Raw genomic sequence first — 19,216 nt, forward strand, 5'->3', positions numbered from 1 at the left:
CTCTAGGGAGCGAGCAAGCGCCGCCTGAGGCGCGCAAACGCTCCCGCTCACTCACGGACCCCCCCGCTCATGTGAGCGGCGGACCCGATGTCCGCAGCTCACTCGCGATCGTCGGTTACACCGGGAGAAAGGCAGGCAGCTAATGTAAACAAAGCCGCCTGTCATTCTCCCCTGTGTAACAGCAGAGATCATACGGCCCTGCTATGTAGGACCGTAGATCTCTGCTGTTACATGAAAAGCCACATCCAATCACAGTTAGAAGCACGCCCCTAGGGACACACTTAACCCCTCCTTCTCCAATAAAGTTAACCCCTTCACTGCCAGTGTCATTTTTACAGTAACAGTGCATATTTATAGCACTGATTACTGTAGTGATGTCACTGGTACCCCCCAAAAGTGTCAAAAATGTCAGTCAAGGGTCCGATCTGGTCGCCGCAATGTCACAGCCCCGCAAAAAAAATCGCAGATCGCCGCCATTAAATCTTTCCCTTAGTTAGTAAACGCAATAACTTTTGCGCAAACCAATCAAAATACGCTTTTTGTGATTTTTTTTTACCAAACATATGTAGCAGAAAACAAATTGGCCTAAAATGTTAAAAAATGTTGATTTTTACATTTTTTGGGGGGGAATTTCATATAAAAAAAATGTGAAAAATATTGTTATTTTTGCAAAATTGTCGCTCTTTTTTTGTTTATAGCGCATGATCAAAAAATCTCACAGGTGATCAAATACCACCAAAAGAAAGCTCTGTTTGTGGGAAAAAAAGGACGTCAATTTCATTTGGGTACAGCGTCGCATGACCGCGCAATTTCCGTTAAATTCACGCAGTGCCGAATCGCAAAATAGGCCCTGGTCAGGAAGGGGGTAAAATCTTCCGGGGCTTAAGTGGTTAAATGACCATCACACTAGTATCCTGTGAGCTGTAAGTATAGTAATTACTAGCAGGGGTTCTCTCAATCTTACTAAAGGGTTCCTCCATGTTTAAAAGTTTGAGAAAGTTTTCCCTAAGCATTCTGAATATCTGATACAAAAAAGATGTGATAAACTATGTTCCCTTATCTTGTTCCAGCTCGGAGCTTCCTCTACAAATATTCTCGGGGTATAAACAAAGCACTTCATTTAAGACTCAAAAGCAATTAAGAGTCATAACCCTCATATTTTTCTAATAACAAAACACAAGTCACGGTGAGTGAATTCGAATAGCAGGAAAAATGGTTCAACAAACAGCGTGAGTTCATCAAAAACATTTTTCAGGATCAACTTTATAACCTTCCGCAAAGCCGTTATGGAATGGGGTTTATTGTGATAAGTTTAAGGAAATTGTTTATGCAAACCCTTTCCAAATTTTAACTGTTATTTTGACTTTAAGCCCATTATAAGATAAAACAAATACATATAAAATAATAAAAATATTACAGTATGCGTCCAACACAAACAGATCCATGGTTTATTAGTATAAATTAACTGGAATGAAAAAAAGATCCACCAGGATTTCTATTTATATGTGTTTTTGTATTTATATGTGTTTCTAAGCATCTGTGTCAATATACAGAGAAGGTTACATGTGAGTTTTACATAACTTTTTGGAACTAATGCTGGCCATACACGCACAGAATTTCGGCCGTTTGCAGACTGAACGATTATTCGTCAGTCGAAAGCGAATTGGCCACTAACTTACAGAATAAACTCTTTTACATAATCGTTTTCATGATCATAATGATCGTTCGATAACAAGCACAATACGAGTCAGAATATTATTTTCGTTTCAACTTTACCATACACGTAACAACTTTTGTAGAAACGATAAAAGTTTTCGCTATGGTTCCATCGACATTAGCCGGGCACACGATCGAAATCGTCGGTAAACTTGTGTTCACTAACGACCTGATTTTCAAATGATCTTTCCTAAAACTACCATTTTCGGACGAAATTCTGTGCGTGTATGGCCAGCTTTAGGCTCAACATCATTTTTTTAGTTTGGTAGAGGAAGACTATTGGCCAATGTCATTTATGTGTGCTAGCCAGTGATGTACCTCCTTGAAATAAATGAAAGAACTGTGCGATGCTCCTAGAAACCAATAGGAATTTCTTGTTTCGCATGGAAAATTAACCCTTGTTACATGCATAGGTGAGGTGCTGCGCCATTTTTTCAAAATGGTACCCCAACGTACCTTCTCGGTGCATCTTCTTTGGAGCATTCCATGCTGCATGCACAATTTTGGTGCATTTGGTGAGCCATTTAAAGTGGTTGCGGGTATGGTTTTGGAAACTCCAGTAGACTCTTATTAGATATATAGTGTGTATATCTCTAAGTTTTAGTGTGCCAACATCCCTGGTTAGAAATCCATAGGTATTTGGTTCCTCAGGCCAATGAGGGGTGGGACTTTGAGGCAAAAGTCCCACCCCTTATTGGCCTGAGGAACCAAATACCTATGGATTTAGAGTGGTTGCAAACCGCTGTACTTTTTTTTTCTTACCTGCAAGGCAATATCATAATATGCTAGTATGCATCGCATACTAGCACATTATGTTAAACTTACCTGAAAACAAAGCGTTCCAGGGATGCAAAGCCATAGCTGGAGGCAGTATCCATCTCTACCAAGTTTTCCTTCCGGGTTTTCGGCTCCAGGTCTGTGACTGGACGGAGCCGCGATGACGTCATGCGTGTGGAAGCCCCTAGTCATGGTACACTGCTCCGAAGAAACAGCACAGGTGGCCATTCCTTCATAGTGCATGCGCCAGTGACGTAACTTGCTGTTAGCTCAGTGAATATCTCCTAAATGGTGCATGTTTAGAAGATATTTACAATTCCTATAGGTAAGCCTTAATATAGGCCTACCTATAGGTAAAACTTAAAGATTGAAGTTTACTTCCTCTTTAAAGTGTTACTAAACCCAGGAGCCCGCGTTCACTATATCTGGTCTCCTACAGTACACAGAACATGGAAATGCAATTTTTTTAGTAAATATAAACTGCTAAACTTCTCATCAGCAGTATATAGCAGTCTTGTGACTTCTACCAGTGTCTGGTTAAAGCTTTTAGGAGGAGTTTTCATTCTACTCTGTCTGTCCTTTGAGGCTTCAGGACCCTTGACCCTCAGTCTGGACAGGGCTGATTGGCCCTGTGCTTATCACAGGCACCTTCCCTAGAAAAAAAAAAATCTCTGGTAATACAGACCACACTGAGCATGTGCAGAGTGACTCCAAAGGCTTTGTCTTATTAGGAGATGGATTGGGGACAGTGGAAGAAGGGGATGATCAGGGAAGACCAAACAGCCTTTTTGCACAATGAGGAGAATTAACCCCTTAGGTTCCACAGTAAGTATAACAAGCATGCTATACTGCATATAAGGACTGATTGTACTATTGTTGGTTTAGTAACACATTCATTTAAAGAGCTGCCTTAACACAATGCATGGTAATGTGCTAAGCAACATGTTTTAATGTGTGGAAAGGAGGATGATGAGCGCTATAGTGACAGCGAGCCTGATATGTAAAAAAGTATTGGGGGGGGGGGACAATAGTTCTGAACAAAAGTCAGTGAGGCAATGTTAGGAGTTGAATAAAGTTCAATGCAGTAGGAAGATCAAAAAAGCATGGAGTAGATGATGCTGGTGCCAAATCGCACTAGATGCACAGAGAGAGTCTAAAGCCAGCTCGCAGAGTATGAAGCAGCTTTGTGTGAAATAGACAAGGGGGGGGGGGAGAGGGTGGCGCCAATCTCAGTGCAGTAGGTTCAAAATTACATTTTATTGTAATAAGACACTCACATACGGTACTGTAATACAAGCATGTCAATCATTGGGTACGCTGTGTGGAAAAAGTGCAGCGCTAATAAATACTAGCAATATAAACGTGTATATATATATATATAAACCAAGAAAGGTAAATACAAATAAATTGCAAAATAAATAAAAGTGAACATCAAATCAAGAGTCCCATATGTGAAGTGAAAACAGTCCACAACGGTGATAATTGAAGTGCTCACTGGATCCCAACACCAACAAGATATAAAGATATAATGTGCTCACCAGAACGATAGGACTCAAAATGCCATATAGCATATGAGTCAAATCAGCTTGTTGTACAATGGATGGATAATCCGAAGGGATGGCTGAGGTCACTGATGTTGAGGTGAAGAGGTGATAGCAGATATGAACCGTCACACCAGAGAGGCTCTCACTCCGTCAAATGGCCAGAAATGAACCAAAAAACAAGGGAGCACAAAATAGTGTAACACTGCTAAAATTTTTATTCAATAAAAATACACCAAATTGCACTTACAAACATCTCGTGGTAAAGAGCGTATACAGATGCAAAGGTAGGCTGTCAGCAGCGTGGCCTTGATGCGTTTCAGCATAAATGCTTTTTTCAAAAGGTAGTGGCACTACACATTTATATTGCTAGTATTTATTAGCGCTGCACTTTTTCCCACATTTTGTTATTCACAATTTTCTTGTCGGTTGTTTGGTGTAGCAGCTTTTTATGGTTAGCGCAATATTTTTGCTTTTCATTTATTGGGTATGCTGTGATGGTGCAGTACTGGTGGCAAGCAGATTCCTGTGTCTCGCAGCGCTCTGGCCATTCCGGTGGAGTCTGGGGCTCCAGCTGCGGGGAGGAGAGGGGTAAGCATCCAGAGGACTTGTGTGTCAGCGGTGGGTGTGTCCAGGCGTACGTTTGGAGCATGCACGCTCCTTCATCAGGCCTGAATTACAGTACCATTATGTGAGTGTCTTATTACAATAAAATGTATTTTTAAACCTACTGCACTGAGATTGGCACTGTTCTCTCACCCCCCTCCCCCTCATGTATTAATGTGTGTATGTTAAACAATAATTAAGCATTACCCCTTTTTGTGCATCTTTTGGCATACATTGCAGCAATTGCAGTTTTAATATTCACTTGCTCTCTCATTAGGCCTCATTCACACAGGCGTACTTAAGCTACATCCACGTGAGGGCCGTTTTTGCCTGAACAGAATGCACAGGTTTTCAGTGCATCTCCAAGCAGGCAGTCCTATTCATGTCAACAGGAGCGCAGTGGCTGAACAGACACAGAAACAGCTCCTGATTTGACATCCACATGGGTGCAGCACACTGTCTGCATTCAAGGACATGCCCCTACACCCAGAAAGATGTCAGATTGGGAGCAGCAGCTGTGTCCATGCAGCTTCAGTGCCCTATATTGCAATATTGAGACTACCTGCATGCTGATGCACAGAAAACATGTGAATCCCGTGCAGGCAAAATAAGACCCTCACATAGGTATACTTTAAAAGAGTTGTAAAGGCAGAAGGTTTTTTATCTTAATGCATTCTATGCATTAAGCTAGAAAAAACTTCAGTGTGCAGCAGCCCTCCTTAACAGTTACCTAAGCCCCAGCTCCATCCAGTAATGTGCATGAGTGCCTTGACTGTACAGGCCTCTTCATCCTGATTGGCTGAGACACAGCCATTGGCTCCCGCTGCAGTCAATTGAAGTCAGTTAGCCAAAGAGCAGAGAGAGTGGTGGTGCTGAACCACGGTTCCATGTCTGAATGGACACACAGAGCAGTGGCTTGGGTGCCCCTACAGCAAGCTACTTGCTATGGAGTCACTCCACAGGAGGGAGGAGCCAGGAGCGCCGGCGAGGGACCAAAGTGTTTAAATATGCTTGTAACCCCAAAACAACAAAATATTACACATAAAATCAAATCAAAAAAATAATATTAGACTTACATTGAAGATATGAGAAAAGTTTGTAAGCATACCACACACATTTGAAACTCAATGCCAATGTTCTTGTTGGGATTCAAACCAACGACCCTAATTCTGCAAGGCGTTAGTGCTAACTGTAAGCTGTAATTGCTCATTTTGTCTAGGGGATACGGCATAAGAAACAATACATACCTTATTCCTCCTTTGCTCTCTGACCTTCCCCGTATGTGGGCAGGTCATCGACCTTCTCATTCACAATACAGGACCTCAGACCTCAGCTATGAGGCTGTAGGCACAGGAGTGCCTAGACAGAGGAAGTTCACTTCTCTTTTTTGGGAGGAAATCCAAGTAAAATGTAAATGTTTCTGGGTACTTAATAGGCACAATTAATATTTCTAGATGTTCCTTATAACATTTCAAATTTTCACTTTTGGAGATCCACTTTAAGGTTTAATAAACCTTCAGTTAGCAGGCTACATTCCTCTTCACTAATGTGTGTTTCATGCCAACGTGACCTGCATTTACTGCTAGCTGGGAAAGAGAGATAAATATTCTCGATGCTGCCAGCTTTATCACGAGTGACACTGACATCGATGTGAAATAAGAAGCAATGAACACATTGCTGCCCTGTTCAGAAGGCCGTCAGCTTTTCAATGTTCTTGTTTGCCCCGGAGACTCCAAAAGATTCTTCAGAATAGTTTCTTGGATACAGACTAGGAAAGCAATTGCAGTTCAAAGGGGTAGGTATTTTAAAATTCAGATCCAGGTTTCTGACGTGCCAGGGGCTCTTAAGCTGTCATTTTTTAAAGCTTTAGAGATTTCAGCATGAGAAAAAAAATTGCTTCTTCATAGATGCCTAGAGATTTGGGTCCCTATAGTAACCTTTTCATGGGGCAAGGACATTTTGTATTTGAAAGGGCTTAAGAATTGATTGTCTTCAAAGCAGAAGTTATTAAAGTCGAGATGTAAACCCTTCAACTTGAAAATGGTTTATTCGTTTTCAAGTGACTGATACTTGATACTTCAAGAAGAAGACTGGTCATCAGATAAGGAAGGTTGTGTTAAATAAAGAATTGGGAAACTTAGCTGCTTGATCATTTCAAACTCAAAATGATTTAGCGGTGTTTGACATGAGGAATAAGCTTTGTAGAACAGAGAAATCGGGATACGCAGGTCAACGCAATACAAGGAGACATAAACTTTATTACCCTCTGTGTCAAGGACATATAACCAAGCCTGTATTCAAATACGGTGCTGCCCCGGGCACAGTTATTGGTAAAGCATTTTTATATATGTGCCTTCCCTTGTATGGTGCAATTAATGTAGGAAATCCTAATGTTAGAATGTACTTTTGGAGGAAGCATGATATCTTCACAGCTTTTCTTTTTAACTACAAAGACCAATGAAAAAGAAAGGAGAGATGGTTTAATGTTTCTAGAACTGTACTGAGTCTTCTGACTTCTTTCAACACCTACATAACTTCACCTACAGTTCTGCAGCACAGACCCCAGACCGGGATGGCAGTTTTATCCCAAGTTCCATTACCCATGAGGCACACAGCAGCCAGGCACACAACGGTTTCACAGTCTCACAACTCATGAAACAGGCAGTGCATGTCTTTTTGTAGTTTAATTCTGGTTGAACTTTGTTTGGGTGTGGGGTAAGCTTTGGGATACCCCGAATTTAGTGCAAGATACTAGAGGACACTCTTTGGTTATGACTGACTCTTTGGGGTGAGACCCCTCTTGAGACTAGTAATAGGTGAACTATAGCTCAGTGGACTACAATGCAAGAGCACACCTGAGCCAGCAAATATGGAACAGTCTCTCCAAGGAGAGACAAGAACAGTCTCTACGATTTCTCTCAGGCCTATACTCACTGTGCCTTGTGTACCAGCTTTCCCTGAGCTGGGACCCCGATGGCCAACAGTAAACTTCAGCTAAGTGACCCAGAGGGCCACAACCCTTAGGCTAGGCCTTCACCCACAGGACAAGGACCCTTATGTTCTAGACCCCAGCCTATTTATACACACCTCAGCCCCTTACTGGTTCCTCCCAGGGATTATCTGAGGCTGTATAATTATGCAAATTAAGGGTATGCCTCTCCCAACCCACTAAATTCTAGAAATCACTAGAAACCATGGGGAAGTGGTTGAGCCTGCAACCACAAGAACCCAGAACAGCCAACGAAATCAAGGTTTGTCCCACTGACCAAAAAAAAAAAAACTACAGTAAATGTGCCTTAATCCTAATAGCAACCTAACTAGGAGAGTGCTACAGTTCTTTTCCTGAATTTTACAGATGTTCATAACCTGCTAGAAAGGAAAAACAGAAGGTTCCAACAAGTTCTCATCAGATGCAGAACTGAATAGCATCTGCTTGGTATTCTTAATATGTTAATCCTAAATTGGGATTAAACTCAAAAAGTGAAAATTTGCTATGTTATTGGAAACAGTTAGAAATGTCAATTTTGCCTAAGCATTACCCTGAAAAAGTATCTTTTGTGTGCAATGAAACCTGAAAAATTAGAAGTGAACTTTCTGGTATGTGAAGGTGCAAAGACACTCCTGTTCTGTAACCTCATAGAGATATATCTTTGGTGTGATGTCTAAGACACTGCTGCCTGTGACTGCTAGTCTCATGAGATTTGGAGTAAGATTTGGTGATGTGTCTACTGTGATGCTACTGTTTTTCCTGCTGGAAGCTCTAACGTGAGGATTCAAAAGCCCTGCTTCTACCAAGATGACCACCTTCCCATGGAAATACATAGTAGATTAGAGCATGGTAAGTCAGTAATGGGGAAAAGATCAATTGCAGGCAGACCACAGTCAATGCTGATGACTAGCCCTTTGCCTGCCTTTTTTTGGGCACGACTTCCACAGTTCAAGTTGTCTTTAAGTACCACGTGTCATTTAGCACTGCAATTCATGGAAATTTTCTGCGTACAGAGAATAAATAGCTCTGTCAAATAAGCCTGCTATCTGTACCATACATATCGGTATGACAGTCCTTTAGGAAGGTAAGCAATACCATATTGGTGATACCAAAATTTGTCCTACAGTCTACTCTGAGAAGTGTTCCCCTTTTGCTTCTTCTGAAGGTACTGTTACCTTAATGTTGGGGACCAGGATAAGCTGCTTTATCTGATTTAGGAGTTATCTTTGCCAGGTTTGATTATTACACACTACCCTGGACAGTACCCATTTTCTCCCCCACTAAGGATTTTTTTTTTTATTTGATTTACTACTAAATACTGTAGATGGCACTATTAGATATGCACTACAGCCTGAAAATTGCAATGTTTATCTGCAATTTTTTCAATGAAGACTCAAACCTGCGAACACCATGTCAGAGCTGACATATGATTACATAATCAGGTACAACATCCTGAATGTCAGTGAAGACCCTGACTTTTAGTTGCAAAGGATAGGACATTTGTTAAAATTGTATATAAGTGGGAGTATCCGCGCTAAAGGAGAAAAAAGTGGAACTGTTGCTGCCTACCTCAGAAATATAGACTGTGAGGTCAATATTCTAATATGTGAAGGGTGGTGAGGTAACTGGCGCTGCCTGTGAGTGTGTATAATGTGTGAAGTGTAAATATCACAAACAATTGCAATAACTCATATGCAGAAATTTAGGCTGCTATAGATCAAAACCTCATAGATAATATAAATAATATAAATATAAAGTGCACAGTCAATTGTAGTGACTCATATGTAAAAATAAGAACATATGTGGTTAATATAAATAAAAACTCATCAACAATATAAATATAAAGTGCAACGGTGTAAATAGTGGATGAATAAAAACGGTCAAAGAAATAGGTTATATACACGTTTCTTTGGTACATATTTCTTTGACCGTTTTTATTCATCCACTATTTACACCGTTGCACTTTATATTTATATTGTTGATGAGTTTTTATTTATATTAAGTATATATGTTCTTATTTTTACATATGAGTCACTACAATTGACTGTGCACTTTATATTTATATTATTTATATTATCTATGAGGTTTTGATCTATAGCAGCCTAAATTTCTGCATATGAGTTATTGCAATTGTTTGTGATATTTACACTTCACACATTATACACACTCACAGGCAGTGCCAGTTACCTCACCACCCTTCACATTTGTTAGCATTGGTCATTGTACTGGGCAACTTTAATAAGTACATCATGGATGGCAAGGGTTTAGAAATGTCCCACTGTCCATGTATGTCACGGTGATTACCCAAGCATTCTATTTTAAATTATGAGGCTTTTGACACATATAAGTGATGGGGTCCATTCATTCTTTTTTGTCCAAACATTTTAATAACTAGAAATTTTCTGCCAATATAGGATATATTCCTGGGTGCAAAACTGTGAGATAGAACCTATGAAATACTCCTAAACTGGAACAAATTGGATTTAAAATATTTTTTCAATTTTCCATAACAGCAGGAACAGCAGTACAGTAGCAGCTCATTTCAGACACAACAGCACATAGGCAATAGTCAGCACAATTTGATATGAAATTATACGTTTAGTGTAGATATATTTGTAGTCAATCAACAATTAAGTCTTCCACTTAAATAAAAGCAATGGAAAACAGTTTTTTTTTTAAAGAAGTTAATTAAATCAAAAACTTCTCAACTTAATTTTAAAGTGTTTGGTAAGCTTTGTAAGTTACCAATGCCTAGAACATGTTGCTGGTAAAATCAAAAAAGGGAAGCAAAGTAATATAAACACATTCTGAACTCTATCTGTGTACTAACCAATTTAATCGTGTTTTTTAAAATCATCTACACATATTTAGTTATTCAAATAGAGCACCACATCACTATACAAGGTGAACATTCAACACTCATTTAATAAATCAAATCCAATGAGTCAGGGTAAGCACAACAAGGTATATTAGGCACTGTAAATCTGTACGCTGTAATTGTCCCTATGAGGGTACAGGTGTCTTTTTACATGAAAAAAAACAAAAAGTCAGAGCAAGCACCGTGACATAAAGGGACAGAAAGCTTCCTTCATTCTTGCCTTGAGGTGGACCAATGCTTATTTAACCATTATTGGAAAACATCCAGTGTCAAATTCTAGACTACCTAGACTGCATGGAATTCGAAAGTACTAGGGTACAGCAGATCCGTAGCATTAAAGATACCATTTAGTTGAGCATAAACAGCTTTAAATGCAATCAGAATTCCATTAGAATATCTAGACTCCGGTGTATTGCTTATTCCCATCTTAGAAGATTCTATTTTACACCTGCTTCATGTTCAGAATCATGTCATAGGCGTTTTACAAGCCTATAAATTGTCCATCTTACTTCTCCCTTGGATTGTTATTTTTTCAGTTGTTTCAAAGTATTAAATTAACCCTGTGGGCAGCTTTGGTTCCTAGTTGTATAACTTGATGACATCACATGCCTTACCTGTAATTCTGTTTCTCATTTCCTATGTGGAATCTGTCATAGTGTGCGTGTGCATGATTGCCTTCCCAGTCCATTAAATCAATTCTCATTGAGTACTGCCTTTGGCTCGTTATTGCAAATATAAACTCGTTCCCCAGCCAAAATTCACCAGATGGGCTGCCAAACCCCTAGAGGAAAATTAGTAGAATAAAACAGATTTATCATCAGACAGCACAAATGATATTAATGCTTTTTACAAGGTCATTATGTGTTATTTCATATATGTATTTATTAACTGCGTAACATAACTGCCATTAGACAAGGACACAACTTATTCTTGATACTTGGAAAGAAGCTGGAAAGTTTTCTAAAAAGCCCCATGGAATCTTGTAAAGTGATATTAAAGGGTATGTCAGAGAAAAATAACAAGACATATGCAGTACATCTCTGCAATACATGCACATTTCTCCTTGTTTTAACCATTTAAAGACTGTGCAAGTACAGAAAATACCTGTTGATCTGCTAGAAGTACATTCAACTCCTAGGTCCTTTTGTGCACTGACAACACACAGCACTTTTGCGGACTGAGTGTTGAAAAAGCCTGCCTGAGTCAAACTACTCAAACCCACCTAATCTCCCATCTCCATAAGGGTTGATCATTCTGTAATCCCAAGATTAGCATTATGAGGGCTAATTACTCCCATTGACCCAACACAGGATGTGAGCACTAGGACAGGTTTACATTTTGATACAATCAACATGTTTTTCTGAACTTAAAAACATATATAAAAACATGCTTTCAATGATGAGTTTACCAGACTAGAAGGGAGCAGATAGGGTTCTTTGTTAGGGTTTATATTTTAGGGTGACTGAACTATTATAGAATGATTCTACGTATAAGTATGTTTTCAGGTATAATACATAATACTAATACTGATAGAATTCACTAAGGAAGCTTTCACACTTTTGTAGTCCCTTGCAGTGCATTACAGTTTGTCTTGTTGCACATTAAGGTAGCCGTATGCCAATGGACTACAAAATGCCGTTGCCCTTTATTGGAAATGCAGGACAACCCAAGGCACAGTTTGTGCATTGTGATGCACTGTCATGCATGTGCAATGGCCACTACTACAAAGTGTATTAGAATTATTTTCACAAAGATCGGCACCATAACATATCGCACTGTACTTGGGCATGTGCATTGACAAGCGCTACAATGTGCATTGCCATAACATGTAAGTTTGAACAGGCCCTATTATACTGCAGCTATTAGTTCTATCACTTTTAATATTTTTTTGTATCTTTATCTTCTATCTCTTATGTTCCCATTTGTCTTCTTTGCCCTGTAAAAATATTTTGGGTAGGGAATCTAACTTTTTGTTGTAAAAATGAAACAGCCTAAACAGCTTGTGGTTCCTTGTGGTGATTCCAACCATATGCTGAATGGTTATTTCCAAGCCCTTCTTCTTGGATATATTGTTAACCATGTTTTTACTGCCAATGGCCAACAAGCTAAGGACAAGAGCAGTATGTAAATTAGCATAAAGATTTCTGTCCATTTAGAATGTATACATTCTGAACCCAGTGGTTTGGATGCACAATAGTCCATGGAGCCAATTACAAGTGAAGTTCTGTCCTTTATTCTAAAAAGAAAAATTAGATCTTTATGTTTATCCCAAGCACGTTTGAATTCACTTTCTGTTTAGAGTCTCACTACCTCTGCTTGAAGGCTATTTCAAGCATCAACTACTATTTTAGTAAAATATTACTTCCAAAGATGAGTGTTCTTGATCTTAGGTTCATATTGAAAATACTGCCCTTTTGAACCTTATTCATGCCTTTATTATATTAGGTTGCAATCATGTTTCCACATTTTCTTTTACCTCCAGATTGTACATAAGAAGTTCCTCCTGATATGTTTTATTCCTCAGACCTTTTACTATTTTTTGTTACCCATCACTAGACCCATTCTATCTTATCAATATCTTTTTGTAAGTGAGGTCTCCAGAACTAGACATACTATTCTAAGTGAGGTCTAACTAAATATCTATATAGAGGAATCAAGATCTCCTTCCTTTTGCTGGTGACCTCTTTGTGATGCACCCTAGAATTCCATTTTTCCAGTTTCCAGTTTTGACTTCTTTTGATTTAAGAAGTCAAAGCTGAACAATTTGAACACATCACTTTTTTTCCTCTGTGGTTTGTAAATACAACGTCTAAATCTTTCTTCCACCTCTATTCCCTGTTTGGCATTGCATAGCTCGGCATTGTAACAGAGCATGCAAACATCTCACAGTTATTGTACTCGTACATCCTAAATTTGAACATAGACAATGGGATATACCATTTCAAAAAGGTAAGAGAATATTTGGACATAACCAAAATTACAGTAAAATGTATGAAGAACCATTAAAATGTGGGTTTTAGGTAGAGTTTTCATTTAAAAGTCTATTATGTTAGTGTCAGTTTGCTTGCAAAAGATATGGAACCCATCTACACTTTCAACTCACTCTTTGTGAGCCATTGACCTTTAAACAATATGTGCATTTCAGGTCTTGATTCTTCTCTGTTGGTATGCCTATTGCAGATCAGTGACTAAGACCGGCAATACACGGTTCAAATCCTGCTGAAACTGTCGAGATTCGAACCAATTAATGGGCAGGCTGAATGTATCAAGTTGACCGATCGACCATCTTGGGTACAACCAGCCTTCTGGATACTCTTGCAATTATTGCAAGCTGCTGCGATAGTCGCTAGCAATAATCACTGTCTTCTCCCACTGTGCCCCACTGGGAGAAGACAATGGCCTGGCAGGAGGGATTCCTACATCAACACTGTCTGCCTTGATGAGGGAATCGAGAAAATTTTGCTCCATGTATGACCAGTCTAAGTAGTGAAGCATGGACAGGCATGGTAGCCCCCGCATCTGCACCTTTAAAAAAAGTATTGCAGCTCACATAGGACTTTCTTGGCAAGTTTTCTTTAATGAAGTTTGCTCATTTTATACAGTGTGTTGTGGAATGCTCGGGTAAGAAGGTGGAAGGATGTTCTGAAGGATATAAGGAAATGTTGAGGAAGGGGGGAGAGACCAGGACCAATACCACAAATGTCCATAATTGCCTTTCACTTCCTCTCTTATTGGAGTTTCTTTCATTTGTAATTTTACAGCATCTTTACCATGAGATTATATCCAGGATTGCCTGGCAAGTTAGTGTTAAAACATCTATTTGAATTAATTTTCCTCTAGGGCTGAAACAAAATTAGATGTAAGTATTCTGGGGTAGATGAAGAATGGAATCTAGTTAAACAGATTTTTATATTCAGAGAGATTAAATGATACCAGACACCTGTGTTAGACATGCTGGGTTTCCTATCAAGTCCTTTAGTTTTCCAACAAGATCAAATGTTGCTAAATGAATTTACATTTGCCTCGGTGCTCTTATAAACATGATTGGTCAACCCAGTTTCCAGTTACTTGTATGAAACGATTGAAAACCAAATACGCATTAAAGCAAACAGTTTTATATTCACATTTTTACAGTGAAGAATAAGATAACATCTATAAAATCTATCCAAGTCACAATTAAATATCGTGATATTCTATCCGCTGAGATCATAATTAGGTTAACACAATGTTTGATCTAAGATTTTATAGCCACAGTGAGAATTCTGCTTCAAAAGGTACAAAAATAGACAAATGATTCCATGCACAGTGAAGGGCAAGTGCACTAGGGGAGGAAAAAAGAAGGAATGATAGAAAAACAATTTATCGTGCATGTAGAAGACTCTGAGGATAAGGTTCACCCTCTTTTGTATACTGTATATGGCTCAAGTTCAGACCGTGTTATTGAGATAAAAAAAATGGGCAGCAAGATTTTTAGAAAAATAAAGTACAGTAAAAAAAAAAGCCCTGCCTTTAGAGCACTACTAGCAAGCTGATTTATAATAATATCATAAATATATAACAAATAAAAATATAATAAATAATAAGACCTTGATTTGCTGTTCAGGTGACTAGAAAGAACCAGTGACATCCATGGTTAACTTATATGTTTATATGTTTATTGACATATAAAAACAAGGTAAATAACTCACATGATGTTGCATGATACAAAGCACATGTTCAGATTCCGCAGCACGCAGGCGTGCACGCAGGCTTTACCTTTGATAATGTCCTATGCTGTGACGAAACGCGTCAGCTACGCCGGCCCACACGCAGACACGCCCCTAGCCGTGGCCATTCTGAACATGTGCTTTGTACCATGCAACATCATGTGAGTTATTTACCTTGTTTTTATATGTCAATAAACGTACATACTTCACTATTGAGTTCCATCTGTCTTTGGAGGGGCATCTTCACCAATTGTGGCAAGGAATCTATGCATTGTGAATGTATGACGATCTATTGCCATTGATGAAGCAATTGTGACGGACCTGGTGCCAGTTATCTGTGGGGATACCGCTCAACTTGTGGTTTTGTGATCCATGCCTGTTTGACCTTCCTTAACCGGGGGTCTATTGTTCTGGTAAGGAGATTACTTTATCTGAGCATGTGGTTCCTCCAAGAATGGGGATTTCAGCTATATGGTGTTGGAACTTTCCTTCTATTCATCACTGACCCTAAGCACCTGGCCTCATGGACTTTTTGGACTTTGTTTAGTCTTTCCATACTTCTGTTGCATTTGTTCTTTCATGAAGTATCTGGCACTGTACACCTTTTTTACATGGTTAACTTAGAACATTGTGTTGAAAGCTGGGAAAAGGGCTAAATATAGAAAACCCCCCAAAATGTACTCAAAAAAGTACATATGGTGTTTCCAGGTTAGGAAGCATGGGATAAAATGCACCATTCCCCACACATAAAAATATGGACATAAGGGTGGTTCAATGTCCCACTTTATGACAGTGACATTTACATTATTATTTTACTTTAAAGAAATGGTTGTCAGTTCCTAGAAAGCTCAGCCATAGAGAACTGAAAGTTCTAGGATTGTTCAACTATCTTGCCTCGGAAAATGCCAAAGAGATTGCTATGCACACTCTCTTAAGAGTTCTTAAAAAGTTTCCTATACACATTTACAGTCAAATTTATCAAACTGTTAGGGAACAGATGGTCTTCTGGCCAACTCTTTCTAGAGTCCATTTCAGAAACTGTAATAGGTCCAACTTGTACTTTTCACTAATGATGAGAAACATTTGCCTCCTGCTCCGAACCAGCCAAAATTGGTGTCAGTCAGAGAGTAAAAGCTCACTGCATAATTGCTATCTCTGAAAAAAATGCCAGTTGCCAGCAGCTCCTGAGCTCTTGTAGTCATTGTGTGCTGCTTGGATGCCTACCTGCCAATTTTGTCAATATTTCTGTAAAAATGGCAGCACCAAGCAGCAGTCTCAGGGCTTTTGGATGTCTTCACAAGGGAGTCATGTAAAGATAGATAACATGCAGAACATACTTTAAATGCACATGGTAAGGCTGATTTAAGGGTGTTGAGAATTTTTACACAAAAAGTTAGATAGTAGAAGTGAATCTTTTTTGTGAACATTCTCAATTTTAGGAAATTTGCTTCATAATCTTATCAGAAGATTTTTGTTCAAATGATCTGCCAACAGCATTTACTTAAGTATATATTTTAGATAGGACTGGGGTCTGGTGCCCAGAACATGTGGGGGAACACACTTTGCTCTGAGATTCCCACCGCTTTGTTGGCAACAAACTTATGTATTATACTGTAGGCAGAGACATAAATGTTTTGTGACAAGGAAGGCAGGTACATGGCATTAAAGGTAAGGAAGTGTATTTTGCATTTGGGGTGGTTGAGTTGGATGAGAAGATTCTCATTCCACCCTACACAAGAACATTCATGGGAACAAGAAGTATGTTCTTTAATATATCAATTTTAAATCAATAAACATATATATATATATATATATATATATATATATATATATATATATATATATATATACCACATTGCTAAATTTAGATGCAAACTTGATTTTAGTTAATGGACCATATCTTCTGTGAATTCTACCAGAAGGCCTCTATATATGGTGGTCATTAAACAGTATTTGCTTTATCTCTGCTTGTCATTCTGCCACTTCAAGCATGAAAGCACAGTTCCATACATCTGCACAGAGTACCAAATATAATCTAAATTGCTAAAAATACTTTGATACCATGCCATTTATCACTGAACGTAAAACAGGCTTATCCAATGTTCACTGATTGTTTAAAGTGATTACTTGCATATGAAAGAAATGACTCCAAAGTAAACTCCAGATATTATCACAGAAAAGCACTAAAATAAGTAGTCTTAAACTAAACTTTGTCAGCAGATGTAAAATACCCAGTGACAGGAATGCCTGGGACTGCGTATTCAGAAGTGCATGGACGTGACCTTTATCACAGATTGGGAACCTTTTTGCATAAAAATTACAGTCTGATTGACCAACCCAACTGGTCATTCAATATTCCAGTTAAATGTAAGAAAAATCAACAAGTTTTAATTGCAAAAGGAGCTACTGGGGAGATCAAAAAATCTAAAAAAACAAATGTTTTTTGGATATAATCCTTTCATTCTTTGTTTACAAAGAAACCCAATTAAATCATAACAACCACATTTCCTCTAATTTTCCAATCAAAACCAGTAAAAAAACACACAGGAAGAAATGTGGTAAATCGGATAAAAATGGCAGAGCGGCCCGGTGGTCCAACCACTCTGGATGGAAGTTTTTGATTGGGCTTCTCACCTGCTAGGACTGCCCTGTGCAATGTCCCCGGCCTTAGCATTGCTGGGAATAGGTCTGGATTCCTTTCTCCCTGGTCCTCGGAGGGTGATGGCTCATATTATGTTTGCCACGAGAATCGCGATAGCAGCCAAGTGGAGGACTAAGGACCCCCCGCTCCTGTCAGCTATCAAACACAGAGTTGCCATTCAGTTTGAAATGGAAAGAATGCTCGCTTTCAAAAATAGGAAAGTGGCCACATTCCAAAAACAGTGGCAATCATGGATTGCTCATTCCCCTGACATGATGTAAAAAATAAAATTATTTTTGTTTCTTGATGTTCATGCAATATCCCTTTTTGCATGGTGTAGTGCTCTGGTGGCAGCCCCCCCCCCCCTTCTTTCCCCTCCCCCCTCCCATTATTATTCTCCACTGTTACCACATCCCACATTTGTTTCTTTGATTTGTTGCTCCATCATTAAGGATGCTCATAATTAACATCCTATGGGACTCAGAGGAGGGAGTCATACATGGGTGGTGGCGACACCTATGTTAGGAGGTTTTTGTCAGATGGGGGTGGTACCGTCACAGTTTGTGCCCAATCGGGGTGATGGTCCGTCTACCATATAATGTATTCCTATCCCTTCTATGACCCAAATCTTAGAAGAACTCACTTTATATGTTTCCAGTTTATACTTTTATAATGGTTTGTGCATGTCTATATTATTGAGTCATCTATATGATCCTTTTCTCTTTTGACTTGTACTATGTTGGCCATACATGTGCACAGTTTAATATCCTCTGCATTTTGTTATTGTTCATGTATACTATTTCCTCAATAAAAATTTATTTTCAAAAAAAAAAAAAAAATGGCAGAGCTAGTTGAAATTTAGGTTAAAAAAATGTGTGCCCATTACTGAACAATAGTTATTAAGATTTAATAGGGTTGATTTACTAAAGGCATGAAGGCTATTTAGGAAAATTTTCCTTAGCTTAGTGAATGAGGTGAAGCTCAGCTGACTTCCATCATTCAATCACATGCAAGCAGAAATACAATTTTAAAAATGTCCTTCCATTAGATTGGGTATACAGTAAACCCCCCTCCATTGCGGGGGTTACGTTTCGAACCCAGCTGCGAAAAGTGAAAATCCGCTAAATAGAAAAACCCTATTAAAATTCACTGTAGGCGTGTTTTTTTTTACTGTCACTGTACTTTTAAAAGAATTTTAAGGTCTTTAAACACACTTTTAAAACAATAGAAACTCATTTAAACGCATAAAAGATACTGAGAGACATAGCAAGAGCTATGGAAAACACAAAAATATTTCATTTTTAATGATTTATATAGTAAAATAACATTCAGGGCCGGCGCTACCACTAGGCAGGTTAGGCA

The 19,216-nt window shown here is 38.8% G+C and overlaps 1 protein-coding gene across 1 annotated transcript in view; it reads right to left on the minus strand.

Moving 5' to 3' along the window:
- Nucleotides 1–19,216, minus strand: part of ANGPT1 (angiopoietin 1) — a 460,247-nt gene that overhangs the window by 78,116 nt on the left and 362,915 nt on the right. The window contains exon 7 of the mRNA XM_082257926.1: nt 11,122–11,288. Within this exon, the coding sequence (XP_082114052.1) occupies nt 11,122–11,288 (167 nt within the window). The remainder of the gene's footprint in view (nt 1–11,121; nt 11,289–19,216) is intronic.

The sequence above is a fragment of the Pelophylax lessonae genome (genome assembly GCF_965119305.1).
Source record: "Pelophylax lessonae genome assembly, chromosome: 5".
Lineage (NCBI taxonomy): Eukaryota > Metazoa > Chordata > Amphibia > Anura > Ranidae > Pelophylax > Pelophylax lessonae.